Source organism: Amphibalanus amphitrite, unplaced genomic scaffold, assembly GCF_019059575.1.
Source record: "Amphibalanus amphitrite isolate SeventyFive unplaced genomic scaffold, NRLGWU_Aamphi_draft 000519F_arrow, whole genome shotgun sequence".
NCBI lineage: Eukaryota > Metazoa > Arthropoda > Thecostraca > Balanomorpha > Balanidae > Amphibalanus > Amphibalanus amphitrite.
This window is the reverse complement of record NW_024882013.1, coordinates 14,035-35,837: the sequence shown is the minus strand read 5'-3', so window position 1 is coordinate 35,837 and position 21,803 is coordinate 14,035. Positions and strand designations below refer to the sequence as shown.

General features: G+C 48.5%; 1 protein-coding gene across 1 annotated transcript in view; it reads left to right on the top strand.

Annotated features, from left to right (window-relative positions):
• The window catches only part of LOC122393154 (agrin-like), a gene marked incomplete at its 3' end in the record, with an annotated part of 89,055 nt that overhangs the window by 53,401 nt on the left and 13,851 nt on the right, over positions 1-21,803 (top strand). The window contains exons 10-17 of the mRNA XM_043388896.1: positions 1,218-1,332; positions 11,606-11,812; positions 16,039-16,503; positions 17,626-17,769; positions 18,165-18,428; positions 18,745-19,041; positions 20,141-20,311; positions 20,650-20,869. Coding sequence (XP_043244831.1) covers positions 1,218-1,332; positions 11,606-11,812; positions 16,039-16,503; positions 17,626-17,769; positions 18,165-18,428; positions 18,745-19,041; positions 20,141-20,311; positions 20,650-20,869 — 1,883 coding nt within the window. The remainder of the gene's footprint in view (positions 1-1,217; positions 1,333-11,605; positions 11,813-16,038; positions 16,504-17,625; positions 17,770-18,164; positions 18,429-18,744; positions 19,042-20,140; positions 20,312-20,649; positions 20,870-21,803) is intronic.

Genomic DNA, 21,803 nt, shown 5'->3' with positions numbered 1-21,803 from the left:
GTGGACACCTTTATAAAAAAAGAACTAACAACTAAGCTACCTACAAAAAAAACATCAGATCAGATCACTCAACTATTCATCACCCTGATCCCGTGCAGTTCTGTATAAATCTGTATAATACGTCTGTATAAATCTATATAAATTGCTCTGTCTGTGTTCATCAGCCATGGACTGTGGCGAAAAAATGAACGCCCTTGCCAGCGGTCCACGGTGTTCTGTCTTTCTTCCTCCGAACCAGCCGTCAAGCTTCAGCTGTAGCGCGTCACGACCGATGAGACCATCGCCGCGGGTCGGCTTGGAATATAACCGAACACAGCTTCTGCTCGGCTCATTGCCTCGTCGTTTCAATGAGGCCGAACGTCGAGTTCACGGAACTTCGAAGTCAGACAGCTGCCGGATTAGATCAATGAGATGTATTTCATCTGACCCCGGTGTTTTATTCGGGAATAGTATTTTTTATGTAAGAGTCTTTTGTGATGCAAAAATAATTAAACGTTTGAATGTAATTGTACGGTGATCTTTGATATTATAAATAAACATCGATGTTGGCGATGTGAGTTTTGACAAGAACTAGGCCCTTGCCAATTTGCTCATTTAATGGCACGACACATAATGTATCTTCACATATCAATTGCGTGAGAAAGCCTCATCCTGCCTCAATTCCACACAGGATTTTATTTCATCATAAGTTTACCGCTATTTAGGGGAGCGTTTCTGGCCATCCATATCCAGTTTTACTATTGTCTTCCTTTTCCTCGGCGGCTCGAAGCGCAGAGATGGAGAGGGAAACGAGTGGAAAGTTCAGAAGAGAGAGAGAGAGAGAGAGAGAGAGAGAGAGAGAGAGAGAGAGAGAGAGAGAGAGAGAGAGAGAGAGAGAGAGAGAGAGAGAGAGAGAGAGAGAGAGAGAGAGAGAGAAAGAGAGAGAGAGAGAGAGAGAGAGAGAGAGAGAGAGAGAGAGAGAGAGAGAGAAAGAGAGAGAAAGAGAAAGAGAAAGAGAGAGAGAGAGAGAGAGAGAGAGAGAGAGAGAGAGAGAGAGAAAGAGAGAGAGAGAGAGAGAGAGAGAGAGAGAGAGAGAGAGAGAGAGAGAGAGAGAGAGAGAGAGAGAGAGAGAGAGAGAGAGAGAGAGAGAGAGAGAGAGAGAGAGAGAGAGACTCTATCTAAAACTCACCCGCTGACCCCTGTGTGTGACCCCGCTGACCCGACCCGTCTCCCGGCAGCACAACGACCCAGTGTGCGGCATTGATGGCGTCACATATGCCAACGAGTGTGAGATGAAGGTGGCGGCCTGCAATAAGCAGCAGTTCGTCACGGCCGCCTACAAAGGAGACTGCGGTAGGTCACCGGGGACACCGGAGAGAACGGGGGGAGCAGGGAAAGGAGTAGCGTGGAGAACGCAGCGTGGAGAGAGTAGCGTGAAGGAAATAGGTTTGAAGCTTCATGGGTAAGTCAATGGGTAAATCTACCTTTTCTAGATGGTGAATTAGAAGTCTAAGAAAAGTTTAGGTGCAGTCGATAGAGGCGGGAGACGACAAGAATATTAACCCGCGCCCTGCTGGGGGGGGGTGTTTGAACACCCCCCCCCCCTTGTGGTTTTTCGCGAATATCTCAAAAACGGCGGCGCGGAGCGCCGCCGTTTTTGGTACACCTTATCGTACATCAATTCTACACATGTTGTGAAAATTTCAGACGAAGGTCATTCAAGGTCAGGTCACCAGGTCACTTGAAGTGACCTCACCTCATAAAAAGTTTCAATGTCTGTCATAGCTACACCGAGTGACCGATCGCTTTGAAACTTTCAGCGATTGCTAAGAGCAATAGCATGTACAAAATGTATATCTCAGAATTTTGATATCGATGACCTAAGGTCAGGCCAATTTTGCGACCTCCCCATTATAAGTCAATGGGAGAAAATTGAAATGCGCCTCTTTTGGACAAAAGACATTATAAACACTCCCAAACACCGAATTACAAGTGGTTCAGACACACTGAACATGAAAATGGTGTCAGTGACCCTTGTTTATGCCCTGAGGTCATCTTAGGTCACGAATGGTATCTAACAGTTTTTCGCAAATAACTTTTGATAGAGGCATGCTAGAGCGATGAAAACGCCTTAGATGTGTTCAGCTTGACGATACGGATCGACTGATATGCAACATGACCCTTTCCGGTCAGGTCATGACCTTGACCTGAGGTCAAATTTTCAAGTTGACCTTTCAAGGTCAACTTATAGTTCATTCGATGCGTCTTGACGAGAGGAACACAATGCCGGTAAAAGTAAGCTCGTACAAGGCTTGAGTCAAAAGTTATTGCATAAAAACTGTTTCCGAAAAAATCGGCTATTTTTGCAATTTTTGCCCCCTGCAGGCAAAACCGTTGACGTTAGGTCAAATCTGAGAGGATTACTCAGAAAGGGCTTTAATAGGGCTATCGAATGCTCTTTTCCGCGGCGCTGTAACTCTATTGGTTTTCGAGTTATGCATTGGCTTCTTGGAAATTTTCGACATTCGACCTGGAAATCGGCGAAATTTTGCCTTCAATGACCTCTGGTGACCTGACCTTTGACCTGACCAAAAAATTGACCGAAGTGATTTCGTCATTATTTTTGACGCTCTTTCGAACGCCGCCTTCCGCGTATCGCTACGTGGCCCAGGAGCCGAGTTACAAGGGGGGGGGGTGTTCAAACACCCCCCCAGCAGGGCGTGGAAATCCAGGACCCCCAGCCGGGCGCGGGTTAACTGAAACATTGCAAATGCGTAGTCTAAGAAGAGTATGCGAATTCATTTGACTGTTTGAGAAATGGTAGAGTAGTAGAATTGGCGTTACTATGGAATACGAAATGAATTATTCATTTTTCGCGAACACTGCACCGCCCACTATGACGATATTGATAAATAAACTAAAACGGAATGCAGGCGAACTCGCATCTGAAAACAGTTTCATCTCATCTGTTGTTTTGATGCAAATGTAAAGTAAACTTCGCCCGTAATCTAAACAAGGGAGCCTCGGCCGGGTGCTTCAAAGCGTCTTTCATCTACCAGAAACTCTTGGAGGAGTTTGCAAAAGAATATTAGGGTAAAAGAGGATGCATCAATACATTTCCCCGGTGACTATTTCGTCGCGAAATACCACCACAACATGCATCTATAATGTCACTGTAATGCCACTGTAACGCCACCTTACCACCGCCCAAATAACTACTCAGCCCACATCCAAATGTCGCCACTTGCACGCTCGCCCATCTGTACAGGTGTCCAAAGACGACACCACGCCTCTGTTAAGGCTGAAACAGACTCTTTCCGCGTTCAGGAAATCGCATGCGAGAGCCTATTCAAATACATTAGTTTCCTCTCGCATCGATCGCACGCATCTCTCGCACTACCCGCATCAGGAAATCGTATCTCCCTGACAGTCTTCCCGCGTCGTCCTGACGCCTCGCTCGCATCGCCCGCATCACCCGCAAGCATCGCCCGCACCTCTCGCTCGCATCGCCCGCAGCGACATCTTTTCGGGATGCGAGAGAGTTGAAATTCAGTCAACTTTTCCGTGCGGGCGATGCGATTTTGCAGAGGGCAGCACGTCCGCCATCTTGGAATGTAAACAAACTTGACCTTGGCAATTTACATTGGTGGATGCGATTGATGCTAGTGCGTATTTTCCATGTCTTAGGGTCTGATTAGCACTTAATTGGGCGTAGGTTAATGCTATTTTCTAAAGATATTCGTAATTCTATAAATTTAGCCGTTATTCGTGCGTCAACATCTGCAAAATGATTGAAAGAAGATCTGCCTGACGGAATCAAGAACCAGCTACCTACCTCCTCAACCTAGCCAAAAGTAGGTAAGTACCAAAGTAACCCTAGCTATTGATTATCTTCGTGATTAATAAAGATAATAATCACTTGATCTTTTTGATTGCAGGATGAAGTTTCCGTTGTTTTTAGCTACACTAAACTTCAGGAAAATCGCTAGTGCTAACCGTTGCTGGCCTACTTGAAATAGATAAAAAACACCTTCTAGAAAGGGTTTTGCATAGCCTTTGCTGCCTTTTGCGATAAATTCCGCCAAAATGATAATAGAATTGGTCTCAAATTAAGCCATGATTGCACATTAAAGAGCTCTCTTAGTCTCTTGAATCAAAGGCAGGAAACTCATTTCATGTAGGAAGATACGGAGACAATTGACATGAAAACCGGGCTTCTGTCAAAAGAATGGGACGGGTGCTGAATCTATATTCTATGTCCATCTTCCACCTGCTCCTTCTGGCTTCTTCCCATCCCCTTCTCCCCAAGGTCAGCACCATTTCTTTGTTTTTCTGTCCCCTCTTTCCTCTTTTTGTTTTTTTTTTCTCTGATAGCCGTAACAATATTTTCTTTCTTAATCTCATTAGTTTATGAGTTATTAATACGATTTTTCAGAACGAACATTGTTTCTATTACCGACAAACCTTTCAGATCATGCTGATTGCTGCCTATACTCAAACGCACTTTACCGTGAATGCCATTTCATTGGCGAGTGACCAAACTTTGCTTGATTGGGCAATGGTCTATACTGTCTAGCTAGGTACTTATTCGTGATCTTATCAACCTGTGGGTTTCCATTGTTCCAGCACGTTCCAGCACTCGGATCAGCCCACAACAGCCCGACTGTCACCACACCGCCAGTTCCGGACGAGTCGGTGGCCGGTGGTGACTGCCCAGTGCCCACGACCCACGTTACTCAGGGACTAACGAGTAGAGAAGCATCCTGGAATCGGAGGGAGGGGCAGTATTCCGCTGGCGATGCTTCTACGACTGACCCCACGGGGAACGACCAGACTACCTTGACAACCGTCAACGCAGACAACGCGAACATCACTACTAGACGCACCTCCTTCATCCAAGCAAACATCACCAGCCTAGCAGCAGCCGAGCCGAGCCGGTGCTCGGCGCCAACCGCGCCGTGCCCGGGGATCTGTGGACACCCACCCCTTCTAGCTCGGCTCTTGGGTAGCATAGGGATATGTGGTTAGTGGCTTTCAAAGGAGCGTCTAAAACCAAGACGATAATATATCGGTCATTTTTTAAAGTCAAGTCGAAGTTCAGGTCACCAGAGGTTATCAAAGGTAAAATGTTGCATATTTCGACATTTTCGAAACACCGGTGCAAAACTTGGGAACCAAGAGAACTTCAGCGCAACGGAAAAGCGCATTCGATCATAGCCATTTTGACATTGTTTTGTGATAAGCTCTCAAATTTGACGCAGGATCAAGGATTTAGATCATAGAGGACAAATCTTGACTTAGCCGTTTTAAGGAAAAACCATTTTCTGTAACTTCTCCTGACTCGATAAAATTTGTAATGACAGCATCGCACTCCTCTCGTCGAGACGCGTCGAATCAACTGTAATTTGACCTCAGGTAAAGGTCATAACCTAACCGGAAGAGGTCATCATCTGACAGCTCATGACATTGAACTGAGGCCAACTTTTCAAAATGACACTTCTCGTCGAGAGGAATCGAGTTAAAAATGTTTAAAGCTATTTTAAGAGTTCTGGCCTCTGTAGGCTAAGCTAATGATCGGAAGTTGACCTTGGTCATTACCGCATACCGGAGCAAGCGCTGAAGCCTGAAAGGGCTATCAAATAGGCAGTGCGCTTTTCCATCGTGCTGTAGCTCTATTGGTTTCGGAGTGATGCGTTGTTTTCTAATGTTGAAATAGGCAACATTTTATCTTTGATGACCTCTCGTGACCCCGGTTGATCTAGTTAACCTAAAAAATGGCTGCAATGACTTCGTCATGATTTTTGACGTTATTTGGAATGCCACTTACCGCTTCGTGGGCCAGGAATCAAGTAAGACGGGTCATGTTCGGTCCCCCAGGGCCCGGCGCTATTGGTGCCGAGCAACGGCCCGGCGCAAGATGTCAGATCTTGTTAGAACAATGCGGTTGAATTTGGACTACAATAAACCGACACATAGTACGATATACGTTTGTAGTTTTCCGTCAAAAGGTGAGGCGTCTGTCCTAAACTCAGGGCAGAGCTTTCGAGGCTGGAGGGAAATACTTAAGCCGTTTGACCTGTGTAATTGATTTATCCAGCTGACATGCATCGACAGAAGGACGGCTTGACCCCTGCATGACAATTTATGGTCGTGCAGTTACTCGACATATGCCTACATATTAGCATTAGCTATTGTTCGACATATTTTAATATTCGCTGATCATTCAAACTTGTTGAAAAACGTGACGTGCTGGATGGCTGGAGGAGCTTGTCCTACCAAGTACCATTTTATGTAGAATATTACAGTACTACGACCATTTGATCTTTGACTAAACCGCAAGAGGTAACCGAATGTCATAAGATATTGGTGCCTGCCGCTGTATCTCATGATAATGCTGAGCGCACACGGTATTTTTTCTCACGTAACTCTCGTTCAGTTGTGAGTGAAGCGTTGAGGGGTGCTGCTCAACTCTACCGCTTTGTATTTGAAAAACCAATTAGGCTGGCGAGGGACACCTTATTGAATTGTATTGTATTGTATTGAACAAAGGCAGACAAACTCCACATGGGCGTGGCTATTCTGTGTCTCTAGTCACGGAGAGTTAAAAAGAAAACATACATCAGGGTAAAATGGGAATAAAATTTACCGTCAGAAATCACACATCCACGCACACACCAGGCACTCAATGCACACGTCATACGCAATCAGATCACCGACAATAACAGCCTCACGGAACCCCATCAGAAGTGCGCCTTTACTGCTTTCTTAAAACTGTCCGGGTCGAGATCTAAAAGGGCAGCGGGCAGCTGGTTTAAGAGCGCGGTCGCTTGGTGTGAAAAGGCCCGCTGCCCAGCCGCAGTGCGCGAAACCGGTGGCCGTAGGCGACGGTCATTCCGGGTGGTGCGGTCACCACTGGCCCGCGACCCCGCGTTCGTGGCGAACAGTGAGGCGAGGACGGTCGGTTCACCGCGCACAATCGCACCGCGCGCGACAGTCACCGCTGCGACCCGGTACATGTCACTGGCCGATTTGAGGCGCAGGTCATCCCGCGCGCGAGATACGTGGTCGTACTTTTTGAGGCCGGTAATAACTCTTGTAGCGAAGTTAATAATTTTGAGAAGTCTGGCACAGTTATCGGCAGAACAGTTTCCGTAAACAGATATGCAGTATCTCACGCGCGAGATGACCAACCCCTCAACAATAGTTTTCAGTACGTGCTGCGGGAGGAAATGTCTCAGGTGGCGGAGACCAATCAGGAGGCCGGTACAGTGGCGAACCACGTCACTGACGTGTGCGTCCCAACTCAAATGACGGTCAAACAGCACGCCAAGGTTTTTGACTGTCCGGCTCTCCCGAACAGTCCCACCACCGACCCGTACGCTGACAGGGGGGAGGTTACGGGTGTTCTGACGGGTGCCGAGGAGAAGGATTTCAGTTTTGGACGCGTTGAGTTTTAAGCCATGGGCATGGAACCAAGCAGACAAGGTGGAAAGGGTAGATTCCATGCGTTGGATGAGGTCAGGAAGATTGGCTTTGACATCGGACAACAGGATTTGGGTGTCGTCAGCGTACTGAGTCACATGGGCGTCCGGTGCGTGCAGGCTGAGGTCGTTGGAGAAGATGGTGAATAGGAGAGGACCAAGGACGGATCCCTGGAACACTCCCGTGGTGATAGGAAGGGGATTTGAGACCACTCTGTTGCCGGAAGGAGAGCAGATGGAAACTGACTGGGAATGACCATGGAGATACGAAGAAAACCAGGATGTGTCAATGTTATATTGCTGAAGTTTGCTAAGGAGCAGAGAGTGTGGAATAGCGTCAAAACATTTGCTCAGATCCAAGAGGCACAGGAGGGAAAGGTGGCTACGGTCCATGTTGGAGAAAATACTGTTAGTAACAGAGAGCAGAGCGGTCTCGGTTGAATGGTGGGGACGGAAACCGTGTTGGGATGAGGATAGGAGATGATTGTCGGACATATAGGCATACAGCTGTCGCTGCACCACACGTTCGACAATCTTGGCTATGACGGGAACTATGGATATAGGACGGTAATTGGAGGGCAAGGAAGGGTCGCCGGACTTGAAAATAGGATGCACCAGGGAGTGTTTCCATGAATCAGGGATTTCACATCTGGTAAGGCACGAGTTAATGATGTGGAGAAGGACAGGGCCGATGGCGTCAAAACATAGGATTAGGATACGGATACAAATTCCGTCAGGCCCACAAACACCGGAACGCTTCATGGAGAACATTACCTCCCGCAGGCCGGCCAACGTGGTGCCGCGCACGCGGAAGCCGCAGGCGCCCACACGCGGCAGGCGACACGGGACAGCGGGCGGGGGCCCCAGGCTGGCCAGCTCATCAGCAATCCGAGCACCGACACCAACAAAGTACGCATTAACCTCGTCGGGAGTAGCGGCAGGAAGACTAGGGGCACTGCTACGCTTTCCGGCGATTATAGGGCGCCCACACGCGGCAGGCGACACGGGACAGCGGGCGGGGGCCCCAGGCTGGCCAGCTCATCAGCAATCCGAGCACCGACACCAACAAAGTACGTACCAATGCATCTCCTTACCCACTGCCATAGCTTTCCATCACTTATTCTCAATTTTTAGACATAAGTAACAACTAAGTGTCCATAGTCATCGAATAATAAACATGAGAACATTGCATGAAAACAAATTTTCACACAAATTTAGATACCTACTTGTACTTCTTCTATATCGATACCTTGAGTTCCCTCTCGCACGGACAGTGCGATCGATGCGAGAAGTCGATGCGAGAACTGCGGGTGATGCGGACGAGCGAGTCGTGCGAGAAGTGCTTGCGGGACATACGATTTTCAGATCCGAGTCGTGCGAGCGATGCGAGCGAGCGATTGATGCGGAAAGAGTCTGTTTCAGCCTTTACGTCGGCGGGCCTTTTATCATCCGCTCGCGCGGCGGGTGTGCTCATCAGGTAATGGTGCGCCCGCAGCGCGGCTGCCCACTTCGTTCTCCTGTTGGTAGTGCAGCTAACCGGCCGGTAAGGGTGGGATTACGAGCGGACTGACAGCCGTCAAACGCTTCCAGTCAGTACCCCTGGGAGTCAGACGGAACTGGAAACCCACCCAATTGGCGCCAGAGTCTGTGGTGCTGGCCTGAAAGGTCTGCGATTTTGGTTGGGTATAAGAGTCTGGTCATCGGGGTCTGTGGGAATGGGATCGGCGTAGAGATGGTCTTTGGATTGAAATATGTAGTAAAGGAAAAAATAACGATGTTTTTATAATCTTCAAAGGACTTCCCTTTTAGTCAGTCCTCACGAATTTCCTTGCCATCACTTAGGTCTGGCAGATTGCGTGCTAGAAAGGTCGCTACTTCGTCTATTTTCACAATAACTTGTGTATGCCTCGAGATGTCTTTTAGAGTGAAAACAAAGCTGCTCTGATGTTTTCTACGAGATATTTTTTTTTCTACGAGATATTTGTCTGTTTAAATATACATTTGACGTGTTATTGTTATCATTTATCCTTTATTTGTTTTTGTTAAGAGGCTCAGCAAGACATCTTGAATAGTCATCTCCGAGAAAAGTAATTACCACTCATAGCTAATGGCGACTATACGCTGAACATACACGTTCCTAAATGCTGCTTCATATTTTTTTTTTAACCCGGCAGTTGCTGGGGTATTTCGCCACCCACCGTTTGCTGGGGGGGGGGGGGCGTTAAACGCCCCCAGCCGATAACTCGAGAACCAATAGGTGCAGCGAAACGCACGAGGCGGCAAACGAAAGAGCGCAACGAGACGCTTCAGATGAGCACTTTTAAGTTGAATTTTGAGGTCACAGGTCGGGTCAAGGTCAGGTCAAACACCTGAAATCGGGTTTTCAGTAGCATGGACTTCAGGACTTCGCAATGGTCGCCTCTCGTCATAAACTCTGTCCAAACGGTGCACAATCCATCATATAAGGCCTACAAGAGTGTCAGCTCCATGTAGGGGTCAGTCAAGCATAGGTCAGGGTCAAGGTCAGGTCAACCGGGTAGGCACATATCACCGAAAATCAAAACTGATATTCGCAGCCTGTGACACATGTTTTATAGGTAATTTGGGGCGTAGAACACGATGGTGACATTCATTTTATCATATGTGTACGTGTTTGGCTAAAAAAGTTCAATTTAAGAAATGCATGTATCATGGTCGTTAAGTAGTCACGAAAAATTGTCAAGATTCAGTTCAAGATTATGGAAAATGCGGAACGATAATCAATAATCGAAGATAGCCATTTGATTGATCATGGTATTGGCAGTCTAATGGCGTTTACGGTGTGTCTGTATGTCTATTCTGTGATTTTATATGATTTTTTGAACATATGCCGTTTTTGGTTGAAAACTCAGAAATCATGACGTCACTAAAACCTCGATATCTCAAAAGTTTTCCGACCGATTTTTTTTAAACTTTGTCACAATAAACTTCAATCAATTCCCTACAGGTACCCAAAATTTGGCGCGCCTGCGGCGCGCCGTTTTTATGCTATGGCCCGGCGAAAAAAGTGGGGGCGTTTAACCCCCCCCAGCAACTCGCGGGTTAATGGTTTCGACGATATTACAACTTGGAGCTGATATAACTGACGTTATGTTCCTTGGCTGAGTTTGGGCTCCATCGCAAATCCTCATGCTGCGTCTCTTTTTAAAAAGATATCAATGTCGGCTCTGACTCTTCCACCACAAGAAGAATGATGTGTTGTCATTCGTCTCCTTCAAACGGAGAAATAATTTGGTTCATATCAGTTGTATGACATGGAACAGAAAGCTTTAGTGGGACTTGTAAAGCAGATGCAGCTAAATTGGTCGGATTAACTTAGTTTTTGTGCTCGATTTGCGATATACAGAAATTGAAATAAACTGAGAGAAGTCACGATTACAGCTTAAACCAGCAGCTGAAGTATGTTATCACGCTTCAATTAGGCATGTTTCCAAATTCCACGACACTATCACGGTACGATCTCATTAACGATACGATTCCATTGAAGCTATCGACCAGGTTCAGGTATATATCACGGCACGCTAGATGAACACGCTATATATTACTCCTCTAAAGCTACTGGAAACTTCTGCAATATCACAGATGCAGACGATTGGGGCTATTGGGCCGTTAGCCGCACTATATTGCATGTCATACATTACTCGATCATCGTTTTAGCCCGAAACTTACGCGATCTGAAACATCTAGAGATCAATGTAGAGTGCCGAGCTGCTACCGTCTGCAAATCACGCACTAACGTTTGGTGTTCCTTTGCCATTGTTTTACGTATATGGCATACGAATATAAGCCAATAGACAGTGTGCTTAGTTGGTAATAACTGTTCATTATCCACGTTCAACGCATGTCAGTTTCTATGAAGCTGCTTTACTCCCAGACATTTGTTAAATCGGCACATGACGTCATCGGCCTGTGTACCGTTACGCCTAAACGTGCTGGGTCGGCCCAGCTGACCTTTTATCACGTGACATAGGTACTCCGTATGTCGTGCATACAGCTCTGGCCTCACGTGCTCTGTCCAACAGACATGCGACCTCACATAACGCGAGTACCTCTTGCACCATGCCATGCTCCCGTGCTCACGTGCCGCGGTGCGCTCTTTCCCCCAGACCTGTGCCAGCACGTGGTCTGCAAGTTCGGCGCCCGCTGCGAGGCGGGCCGCTGCGTCTGTCCGACCGACTGCCCTAGCGCTGATGACCCGGTCTGCGGCACCGACGGAGTGACTTACAACAACGAGTGTCTGATGCAGGCGCGCGCCTGCACGGCGGACCATCAGCTGACCACCGCCTACCTGGGGCCCTGTCAGGACACCTCCAGTGAGTATAAGGACACTGGCAGCCATACCCCCAGTTGGTAGACCGTCCGGCCAGGAAAACTGCTTGATTAGACGTGTCCTCGATGAATCGGAGAAGAGGTCCCTGAGTAAAGGTGCCAATGATTGAACTTAACCCGCGAGTTGCTGGGGGGGGCGTTAAACGCCCCCACTTTTTTCGCCGGGCTATAGCATAAAAACGGCGCGCCGCAGGCGCGCCAAATTTTGGGTACCTGTAGGGAATTGATTGAAGTTTATTGTGACAAAGTTTCAAAAAAATCAGTCGGAAAATTTTTGAGATATCGAGGTTTTAGTGACGTCATGATTTCTGAGTTTTCGACCAAAAACGGCATAAGTTCAAAAATTCATATAAAATCACAGAACAGACATACAGACATGCCGTAAACGCCATTAGACTGCCAATACCATGATCAATCAAATGGCTATCTTCGATTATTGATTATCGTTCCGCATTTTCCATAATCTTGAACTGAATCTTGGCAATTTTTCGTGACTACTTCACGACCATGATACATGCATTTCTTAAATTGAACTTTTTGAGCCAAACACGTACACATATGGTAAAATGAATGTCACCATCGTGTTCTACGCCCCAAATTACCTATAAAACATGTGTCACAGGCTGCGAATATCAGTTTTGATTTTCGGGGATATGTGCCTACCCGGTTGACCTGACCTTGACCCTGACCTATGCTTGACTGACCCCTATATGGAGCTGACACTCTTGTAGGCCTTATATGATGGATTGTGCACCGTTTGGACAGAGTTTATGACGAGAGGCGCCCATTGCGAAGTCCTGAAGCCCATGCTACTGAAAGCCCGATTTCAGGTGTTTGACCTGACCTTGACCCGACCTGTGACCTCAAAATTCAACTTTAAAGTACTCATCTGAAGCGTCTCGTCGCGCTCTTTCGTTTGCCGCCTCGTGCGTTTCGCTGCGCCTATTGGTTCTCGAGTTATCGGCTGGGGGCGTTTAACGCCCCCCCCCCCCCCAGCAAACGGTGGGTGGCGAAATACCCCAGCAACTGCCGGGTTAACGCGATAAAAAAACTTATACCTGTAGAGGCTTGTTGACAAATTAATTGCGCATGAAACAATTTTCCCTAGCATAAATATATCGCACTGCTCACTTAGGAGGAACTAACTCGAACGGTTGTAAAACACATCCGTGGTACCCTCCGTTTCCCAGCCGTTGTACCCCACCGAACAGCCACCAACAAACGAGGTAACAGCGACCCTACCCGTCTAAACCTCCGTGCGGAGTGCTGTTTCAGCCACGGGTCAGCGTCGCTCCCCGATGGGAAAAGTTACCGGCCCTTGCACACCTCAGGTGGCACTGGCTCGGCGGTAGCTGCTGCCGCTCCCACGGCCATTAGTTCCCGGCGCCGAGCCGAGGTCGTTACCAGCACGGGCCCAAAGTCGGGCCATCCGTCGGAAAGGTGCCAGAGGCGCTCCCTGAGTAGTTCCTCTACCCCAGTGCTTCCTCCGGGGTAGACAAATGTTCCCCGAGGGAGCGCTAGGCTATTCATCATCGAGTTGTTGTGGTGGGAGTAATGGGAGGAGTGGGCGGGTTTGTGTGTGTGTGAGGGGCTGTCCAAGCTTTGTTTGGCCTTTGTTTAGGGATTGTTGACGACGACTCGCTTGTCCTACGATTATGTCATTAGGAAACTTGCCCAACTCTCTTGTCCCTTTCCTGTAGACGTGTCTCCGTAATCCGGACAAGTTACTTCCGAAATTAGCTCATTTAGTTAAGTGCCTCCTCACTTGAAGGTAGTTTGCAACGCATGAACGAGCTTGTTTGCTTTTAACGGAATCCTGCTTACTTTTCTAACAATCCCCTCTTCAGTGAAAGGGAGAAGTCTGGTCAAAGAGTGTGCTGTTTGCCTCCTAAGCCAGCCATCCGCGGTTAATTCTTGGAAAAGACACGCGATCTAGTCGCTCTCCAGCCTCATTTGGCAGGGAATGAGGGCTGCACGTAACGTCCCAAATGATAGAGTGAATAATCTATAACTATCTTCCTTCAATAACAAACCAGTCAAGCTACAAATTTCAGTCAAAAAATGAAAAAGTCGTCGTGAATCACAAATCCTACCTTCCTTCATACTCCAGCCATCTTTACTGCGCCACCGTCCATCAACCGTCACCCATCCCAACTTCTCACCAGAGCTCACCGCTGTGAGTCTCCCACACCTCTCACTCGACAGCAGGGCCGCAGACAGTCGCCGGCGGGCCCGCCGACCTGCTCCTCTGCAAAGACATTCGCTGTGAGTTCGGAGCCACCTGCACCACGTCGGTGGACCGGCTGCCTCGCTGCACATGTCTGTTCAACTGTGAGGGCGAGGATGGCGCGCCGCCGCCGGCTGATGGGCCGGTGTGCGGCTCAGACCTGCGCCTGTACCCGTCTGAGTGTGTCCTGAGGAGGGAGGCGTGTGAGCGACAGCAGCAGCTCAGCCCGCGGCCCATCGTCCTCTGCGAGGGACTCACATCAGGTGCTGGGCGTATAGCTGCTCTAAGGACTTTTGACCATTGGTCCCGGCATGCTGTGGACACGACCCTGCCCGATGAACAGCACGTAGATGCACGTAACATTCGATGTTTATTTGTACTGTGGCTGTTTATAGCTTATGTTGACAGATCCTCAGTGTTCAAATACATGTACGTACATATTTGGTTCATTGAGTTGCTGGGGATGTGAAGCCTTTGTTCTGGTGTGACGACTGGAGATGGAAGCTAGATAGATATGTTGCATGTTCGTTGTCATAATTTGATAGTGCGATTGTGGTAAACGTCGGCTGTATTTTTTATCATGGTCGTAAAAGTTAACTGATATCGCGTTTTTTCCTGTTTCTTTTTTGCTTTATATGTGCATGTTTTGGCACATATTGTAGGAAACGTTTTCGTCAAGCCTTTGAATGTGTGCATATTGTCGCAAATGTGTCCCTATTGGATATGTATGTTGCCATGCTTGTTCTTTGTTCAAACTCTGCGATACTGCGGCACTTGCTTTCGTTCCAGTCTTGTCTTTTTAGCGTGGGATTTCTTTAGCGATGCACATAAAATTTTGTTGACGCTATTTTATTGGATTACGTTTATGTTACATGCATACTCTTTATATGCACTGTGCTTATATACCTACATGTCTTCATACCATGAAGCTTGGTGTTAAACAGATCATTGTCACGTGCACACTCCCTTGCCCATTGCCACACCTGTGTCAGCAGTCAGCACATACCTGCATGTGCGAGTGCACTCGTATGCATATTTACGTGTTTTCCAAAGGATGTCAATGGTGTTTTAAATGTGTCATATAGCAGCGATATGATTTGTGAAAAATAGTCATCTGTCAATGCTCCTTTTCATCGAAATGTGTGTTACTGTTGTCCTTATGTGAAACTTAATCTTTAGTTATAGCATTATTTACGTCATCTATCGTTCCACTCATTACATTACGTTGCACAAGTGCTCTAATGTCTCACAAATATTTGAAGGTGCAGAATACTACATGTCAGGATACTTTTCATTTCACTAAAACAGTTTTCAACTGTCACTAAGATCGGTTGCACCTTGCATAATACCCATATGTAGACGCATGATTTCTGACCCACCAACACGGAACACCTTAATTGGACATAACCCTTTACAACTAAGCTGCTGCTCCGCTTGGCTATTATCCGGATGTCTGAGTTAGGGCATACCAACTAAGGTACCTTATGACATTATGTGCCAACTTGGGCCACCGTTCCCTCCCTGGCGCTCTTTATGACCACGGTTATTGTCCTCTTATGTCTCCCCGGCCTTCGGCTGCTGCGGTGCCAAGATGCAGCCATATCCTCTCCACATCGCGATATTTAGCTCACTCCTCCACCGCAACACATGTCTCCTTAATCATATCCCACTTGCTAATTCCGGTGCTGTTTTATTATATTTTTGTTTGTTTTTGTTGTTTGTGATTTATTTATCATCAATTTCCAATTTTATTCTCCTCATTTGACATTTTTTCCTTTATTCGGTGACGTTATCTAGCTTATATGTCACTGTTACGTCAATGTTTGTGTTCCTTTCCCCCATATACCCCTAGCGGTAACTGTGGTGCCCAAATAAAGAGTGTTTGACTCGCGTATTCACGTAAACGTGTGTTCGTCCCCATTGGAACTGATCACTCCGAACGATACACCTGCCCTAACCGCCACCCGTGGTCTTTCCGTGCAGATATCACCATATCGCCGTGTTACGGCCTGGACCCGGTGACGAACCCGCTTACCTCGGCACCGTACGACTGTTCGGACGGAGCCGCCTGTCCTCCCATCGCCTACTGCCACCGTTCGGCCGACGCCGCCGTCTGCTGTCCTCTAGCGCCCGCCACCGTGGCGCCCCTGGACACCTTGGACGCGCCCGGCGCCCCGGACGCCCCGGGCGTGACGCTCCCGGCGCCCGGCTGCGCCAACTCCACTCACGGCTGTTGTGAGGACGGCGAGACGCCCGCGGCGGGTCCGCGGGGCGCCGGGTGCCCAGCCTCGTGCCGCTGTCACCGTCTGGGCGCCCTGGGGCCGCAGTGTGACCCGGTCACCAAACAGTGCGCCTGCCGACCGGGCGTCGGAGGGCGCCGCTGCGACCGCTGCAAGCCCGGCTTCTGGGGGCTGCCCAAGATCGCGCGCGGCAACCTCGGCTGTCTCCGTGAGTGCGGGGACGATAGGGCCCGAGGTGGTGGGCGGCACTAACTGATGAGGGTGGGCTCGTAATGGGATCGCCGCTGTTTATGGGTCTCGGTGGTATATGGCTGACAGTGGGCGGCAATCGGTGGCCTGTCCGCAGCCGCTTTGGTTTGTATTTACGACCTCCCCGCACCACATAAACAGCTATGGCGGGTAAATAATGCGCTGCAAATTGCATGCTCGATATTGCAGGTCATTGAGGCAGTAGACCGAGCTTTTATTAGTAACTGAATGTGTGCAAGCCTGCAGATGCAGGATTGTAGCATTTGGTGAATCACATATTATACTTATGGCAAAGCTGTTTATCTTATGTAAACGCTACGGTTATGAGCAACGTTTCTTGTCATATTCTTGAACTCTCGGGTGCGTTTTTCATCATCTCCGCGCGCATACGAGGAAGGGTCTTTGGTTTCACATTTCATTTTCTTGACATCATCAAAGTCTGATGGAGTACTGCGACTAAACGAATGCGCAGAATAAGTCTCATTTGCATCGTAATCCGTGAAGTGATAATTTTCTTATATGACTCATTGCTACGCATTCACTGCTTTTCAATATCATACCAAGATTTCAGTCCATTTTCTATTCCTTAATCCTCTCCAAACGAAATGACTGCACATTTTCTGGGCCTGGCGAGCTTAGCCCTTTCTAAAATGTCGGCTCTGAGGACGTCCAAGCCATTACACATGACTCTCTATTGCCTTGCTGATTGTGTTTCGCCATGAAATGTCCTGAATGAGCGCAAATTAAGCCGACGAACGATGGGATGAATGGACACTCAATGACCGGCAAATAAAGATCGCTGGGTGCCATTTCAGACCCAAATGGCTTCCTGCCGTGGCCTGAGAATGGATAAGTTAAATGGCGTCAGATTTGAGACTGCCTTCGATGAAATTAAAATTAAAACGCCTTACCTATACTTTATTTATTATGCCGTACCATTCCGATAATTCGTCAAAACTACTCGCTATTCTACCTAGCATTTAAACAAGCATCGTTTCAATCTCTTGTACAATCTATCATTAACACATCTGCGGTGTCCTCCAGACTACTGTGCGCTAACTCATTTACCCGTCTTTCACAGCCTGTGGATGTTCGGCGTTCGGCTCAGCGCGGGACGACTGCGAACAGTCCCGGGGCTACTGTGTCTGCAAACCCAACGTGTTCGGAAACAAATGCAACAAATGTCCACCGGGCCAGACTCTGCTGCCTCACGGCTGCGGGAAAGGTCAGAGGCCAACTGGTCCCCACGGCAGCTAGTCTGGCGTTTAACTTTGTTCGTGTGAGATTCAGAGCTCGGGAGTTAGTCGGGCGCTATATTTATGTAGTAGGTGGAGTGCAGGTTCCGGTAATGTTCTTGTAACGAGTGGAATATTAAGTCGTAACCCTTCGTCTTGGGTTTCCGGTTGAAAAGGAAGCAATTCCTAATTATTTCATGCTTTTCAATGTTTTATGAAATGTGAGTAGATAGCGCTCAACTGAGAAGGTCAAACCCTATGTAATATGCGTCTTTCACGACGCTCTATATTACTCTTTTTCTGAAGAACCTTTATCTCGTAGCTCTCTTGACCCTCACCTCCAATAAAGCTCACTTCACTTCCTCTCACCTTTTCCCCCACCCAGGTGAGCTGAAGACGAGCGCCGCCAGCTGCTCGGAACTGGCCTGCTATTTCGGCGCCGCCTGCATTCAGAGGACTCCCGACCGCGCCGAGTGCTCGTGTAACCTGACCTGCCCCGAGCCGGAGAGCGAGTCGGGTGGTCCACTGGAGCAGGAGGTGTGCGGTACTGACGGCCAGACGTACCGCAACGAGTGCCAACTGCGCCTGTTTGCCTGCCGCGGACAGCGAGATATCGCCATCGAGGCCTACGGACGCTGCGCGGATAAAGGTGCGTACCCGTATCACGATAATTATTTGGATTTTAGTGGTTGTTTTTTTCAGGATATCGTACATTTTATGTTTTGGGGTGCATTCATCAGGGTCGTTTATGAAACGAGTCTCGTATGACCTATGGGCGATTACTGTTCATATGTTGTCTTAGAAGGTTATCAGCATTCTTTTAAATGGCCGTCTTCAACTTTTCACGAACAACTTCCGCTGTCTGAGCTTATATCACTTTGTCCGTTTCATTTATAATGCATTGAGCTATTTGTTTCTGGTTATTGCTCCATAAATATACACAGACCGTATTCATCTTTCCACAGACACTTCCCTGGAACCCACCGGCATTCCGTTCCGGCGATCGACGCTGTTCCAGTCTGCCTTCACCGAGCAGTCGTCTCCAGCCGCGGCCAAGTCTACCCGGCACCTTTTACCAGAGTACGAGAGCGGCTGGTACTCAGGCCGGCCCACGACGCGGGACGATTTTCTGGTGCAGGGCTGGCTGGGCAGTCCGTGTGGAGCGGACGCGGAGTGTCGTGTCACTCTGTCGGAGTGTCGAGAGGGAGTGTGTCAGTGTCAGACTGGATACCAGGAGGCACCCAACCGACAACAGTGCACAGGTGAGTCAGGTGGGGCATTGAGGGTGGAAGATGTAGATAATGAAAGGGGATGAACATGTAAATTTGTGTTTGATCTGAAAGTAAGTGTATCACGAAAGAATCTTCGTATGACTATCGTCCGATCGGTCCCATGCAGTTTTGTTCAATTTGGCACGTTTGATGCGAACACATGTTAAATTGCAGAAAATAATGAATACACTTCTAAGGAACAATGCGATAAAACTTAAGTTTCGATTCTGACCAAAAACATGTGTGACCACCGGATCGAACTACTCATAGGTTGAGCTGTTGCTTGAAGCATTGATAACCGTCGCTACCACTCATCCGTCTCTCTCTCTCTCTCTCTCTCTCTCTCTCTCTCTCTCTCTCTCTCTCTCTCTCTCTCTCTCTCTCTCTCTCTCTCTCTCTCTCTCTCTCTCTCTCTCTCTCTCTCTCTCTCTCTCTCTCTCTCTCTCTCTCTCTCTCTCTCTCTCTCTCTCTCTCTCTCTCTCTCTCTCTCTCTCTCTCTCTCCTCTCTCTCTCTCTCTCTCTCTCTCTCTCTCTCTCTCTCTCTCTCTCTCTCTCTCTCTCTCTCTCTCTCTCTCTCTCTCCTCTCTCTCTCTCTCTCTCTCTCTCTCTCTCTCTCTCTCTCTCTCTCTCTCTCTCTCTCTCTCTCTCCTCTCTCTCTCTCTCTCTCTCTCTCTCTCTCTCTCTCTCTCTCTCTCTCTCTCTCTCTCTCTCTCTCTCTCTCTCTCTCTCTCTCTCTCTCTCTCTCTCTCTCTCTCTCTCTCTCTCTCTCTCTCTCTCTCTCTCTCTCTCTCTCTCTCTCTCCTCTCTCTCTCTCTCTCTCCTCTCTCTCTCTCTCTCTCTCTCTCTCTCTCTCTCTCTCTCTCTCTCTCTCTCTCTCTCTCTCTCTCTCTCTCTCTCTCTCTCTCTCTCTCTCTCTCTCTCTCTCTCTCTCTCTCTCTCTCTCTCTCTCTCTCTCTCTCTCTCTCTCTCTCTCTCTCTCTCTCTCTCTCCTCTCTCTCTCTCTCTCTCTCTCTCTCTCTCTCTCTCTCTCTCTCTCTCTCTCTCTCTCTCTCTCTCTCTCTCTCTCTCTCTCTCTCTCTCTCACCCCCAGCGATGACGCCACCCATGCTCACCACGGAGGGAGTTACACGCCTGGTGCTGAACCCCTGTATGAGTCGTCCCTGTCTCCATGGCGGCGTGTGCCAACAATCGGAGACCGACCACGAGAGCTTCAGCTGTCTCTGCACAACCGAGTGGAGAGGAGATACCTGTCAGGAGCCGGGTCAGTAGGGACGGGGGTCAGAGGTCAGTGGGGTGGCAGCGGTCGGGGGTCGGTGGGGGCAGCAGGAGGCGGGGATCGGCCTCAGGATCGCACAGGCACAGAACATGTAAAAGGGCCCAAGAGGCGTGAGCTCCTGTTTGAATTTTGTCCCTTGACTTGACTTACGGGTGCCTGAGTATAAGATGTAATGATTCTCAGCTTGAAACTTAAACAATAAACATTGTTTTAATCTATCCAAAAGTTGTTCTGACAATACTTCTTTCTACGACTTGGCACACCAAAAGTATCCAGATTGGATGTGTGTTTCCCCCAACTCACCAGCGGCGCCTCCGTTTCAGTCGGTCCGCCGACGGTGGCGCCTCCAGCGGCGGACGGCGACAACTACGAGCAGCCCTCGTTCTCGGGCCGCTCCTACCTGACGTTGAGGGCTCCAAAGGCCACCATCAAGCTGCAGCTGGAGGTGGAGTTTGTCAGTCACGCCGCCGACGGCCTGCTCCTCTACGGACAACAGATGGAAAACGGCACCGGAGACTTCATCGCTCTGGCCCTGGTGGATGGGTGCGTAGCTGGGAAAGATGGTCGAGCTGTGTACGTTGTTAGGTAGTCTCACTTCTACAAACACTTGTTGTTTCATTATGTTATCTAAGTGACGGTCTTTGAAAACAGAGGTCTCGAGATAATATGCTGACAAATATACAAAAATGTGCATTTGATTATCAAATGCTAGTTCATCCACATATGCATAACGAAATTATTGAAAAGTGATTACCATTTTACGTAGATGGGCTTCCCGTATTGCCATTGCCTTGGCCCTTTACCTTAGTGGAGAATATGGCCTGTCATGACATCTCTTGATATATTGTCTCACGTATACCTCGTCATGGTACGAGGGGCGTTCAAAAAGTTCTCGGCCCGACCATGAAGGAGCAGAGATACGACGTCGACTTATTAGACAAAAAATGTTCATTTATTCAAATAACCAGCGTTAAGACAAAAACATTTCGCGCAGCGCTTCGCGAGAGGCCCCTGGGTCTCCATAGCCAAGTGGGTTTCGGACGCATCTGGCACGTCCAAGACGGCTGCTTTTGTCTCCTTGCTGTCAGCGAAGTTGCCACTGCTAGGCAATTTCCTTATGTTGGGGAAGAGGTGGCAGCCTGATGGTGCAAGGTACGGAGAAAAAAGTGGCTGTGACAACAACTCGAAGCCACAGCTCACTGCTTCGCTGATCGTCACCCTGCTCATGTGTGCTGGTGCGTCGTCCTGGATCAGACGCACACTTTTACTCAGCTTCCCTAGTCTCTCCTTGATATCTGCTGCTCGCTACTGTTATCGAAGGGAGGTGTAGTATTCATCATTAATTGTGCGCCCCTGTTTTAGAAAGTTGACGAGCAGAGCCCCGCCAGCATCCCAAAATGCAACCACTGTCACCTTGCCGTCTGACTTAAACACGTCGCACACATTTGGTGGCCTTTACTCAGTGTGCTTCCACTTG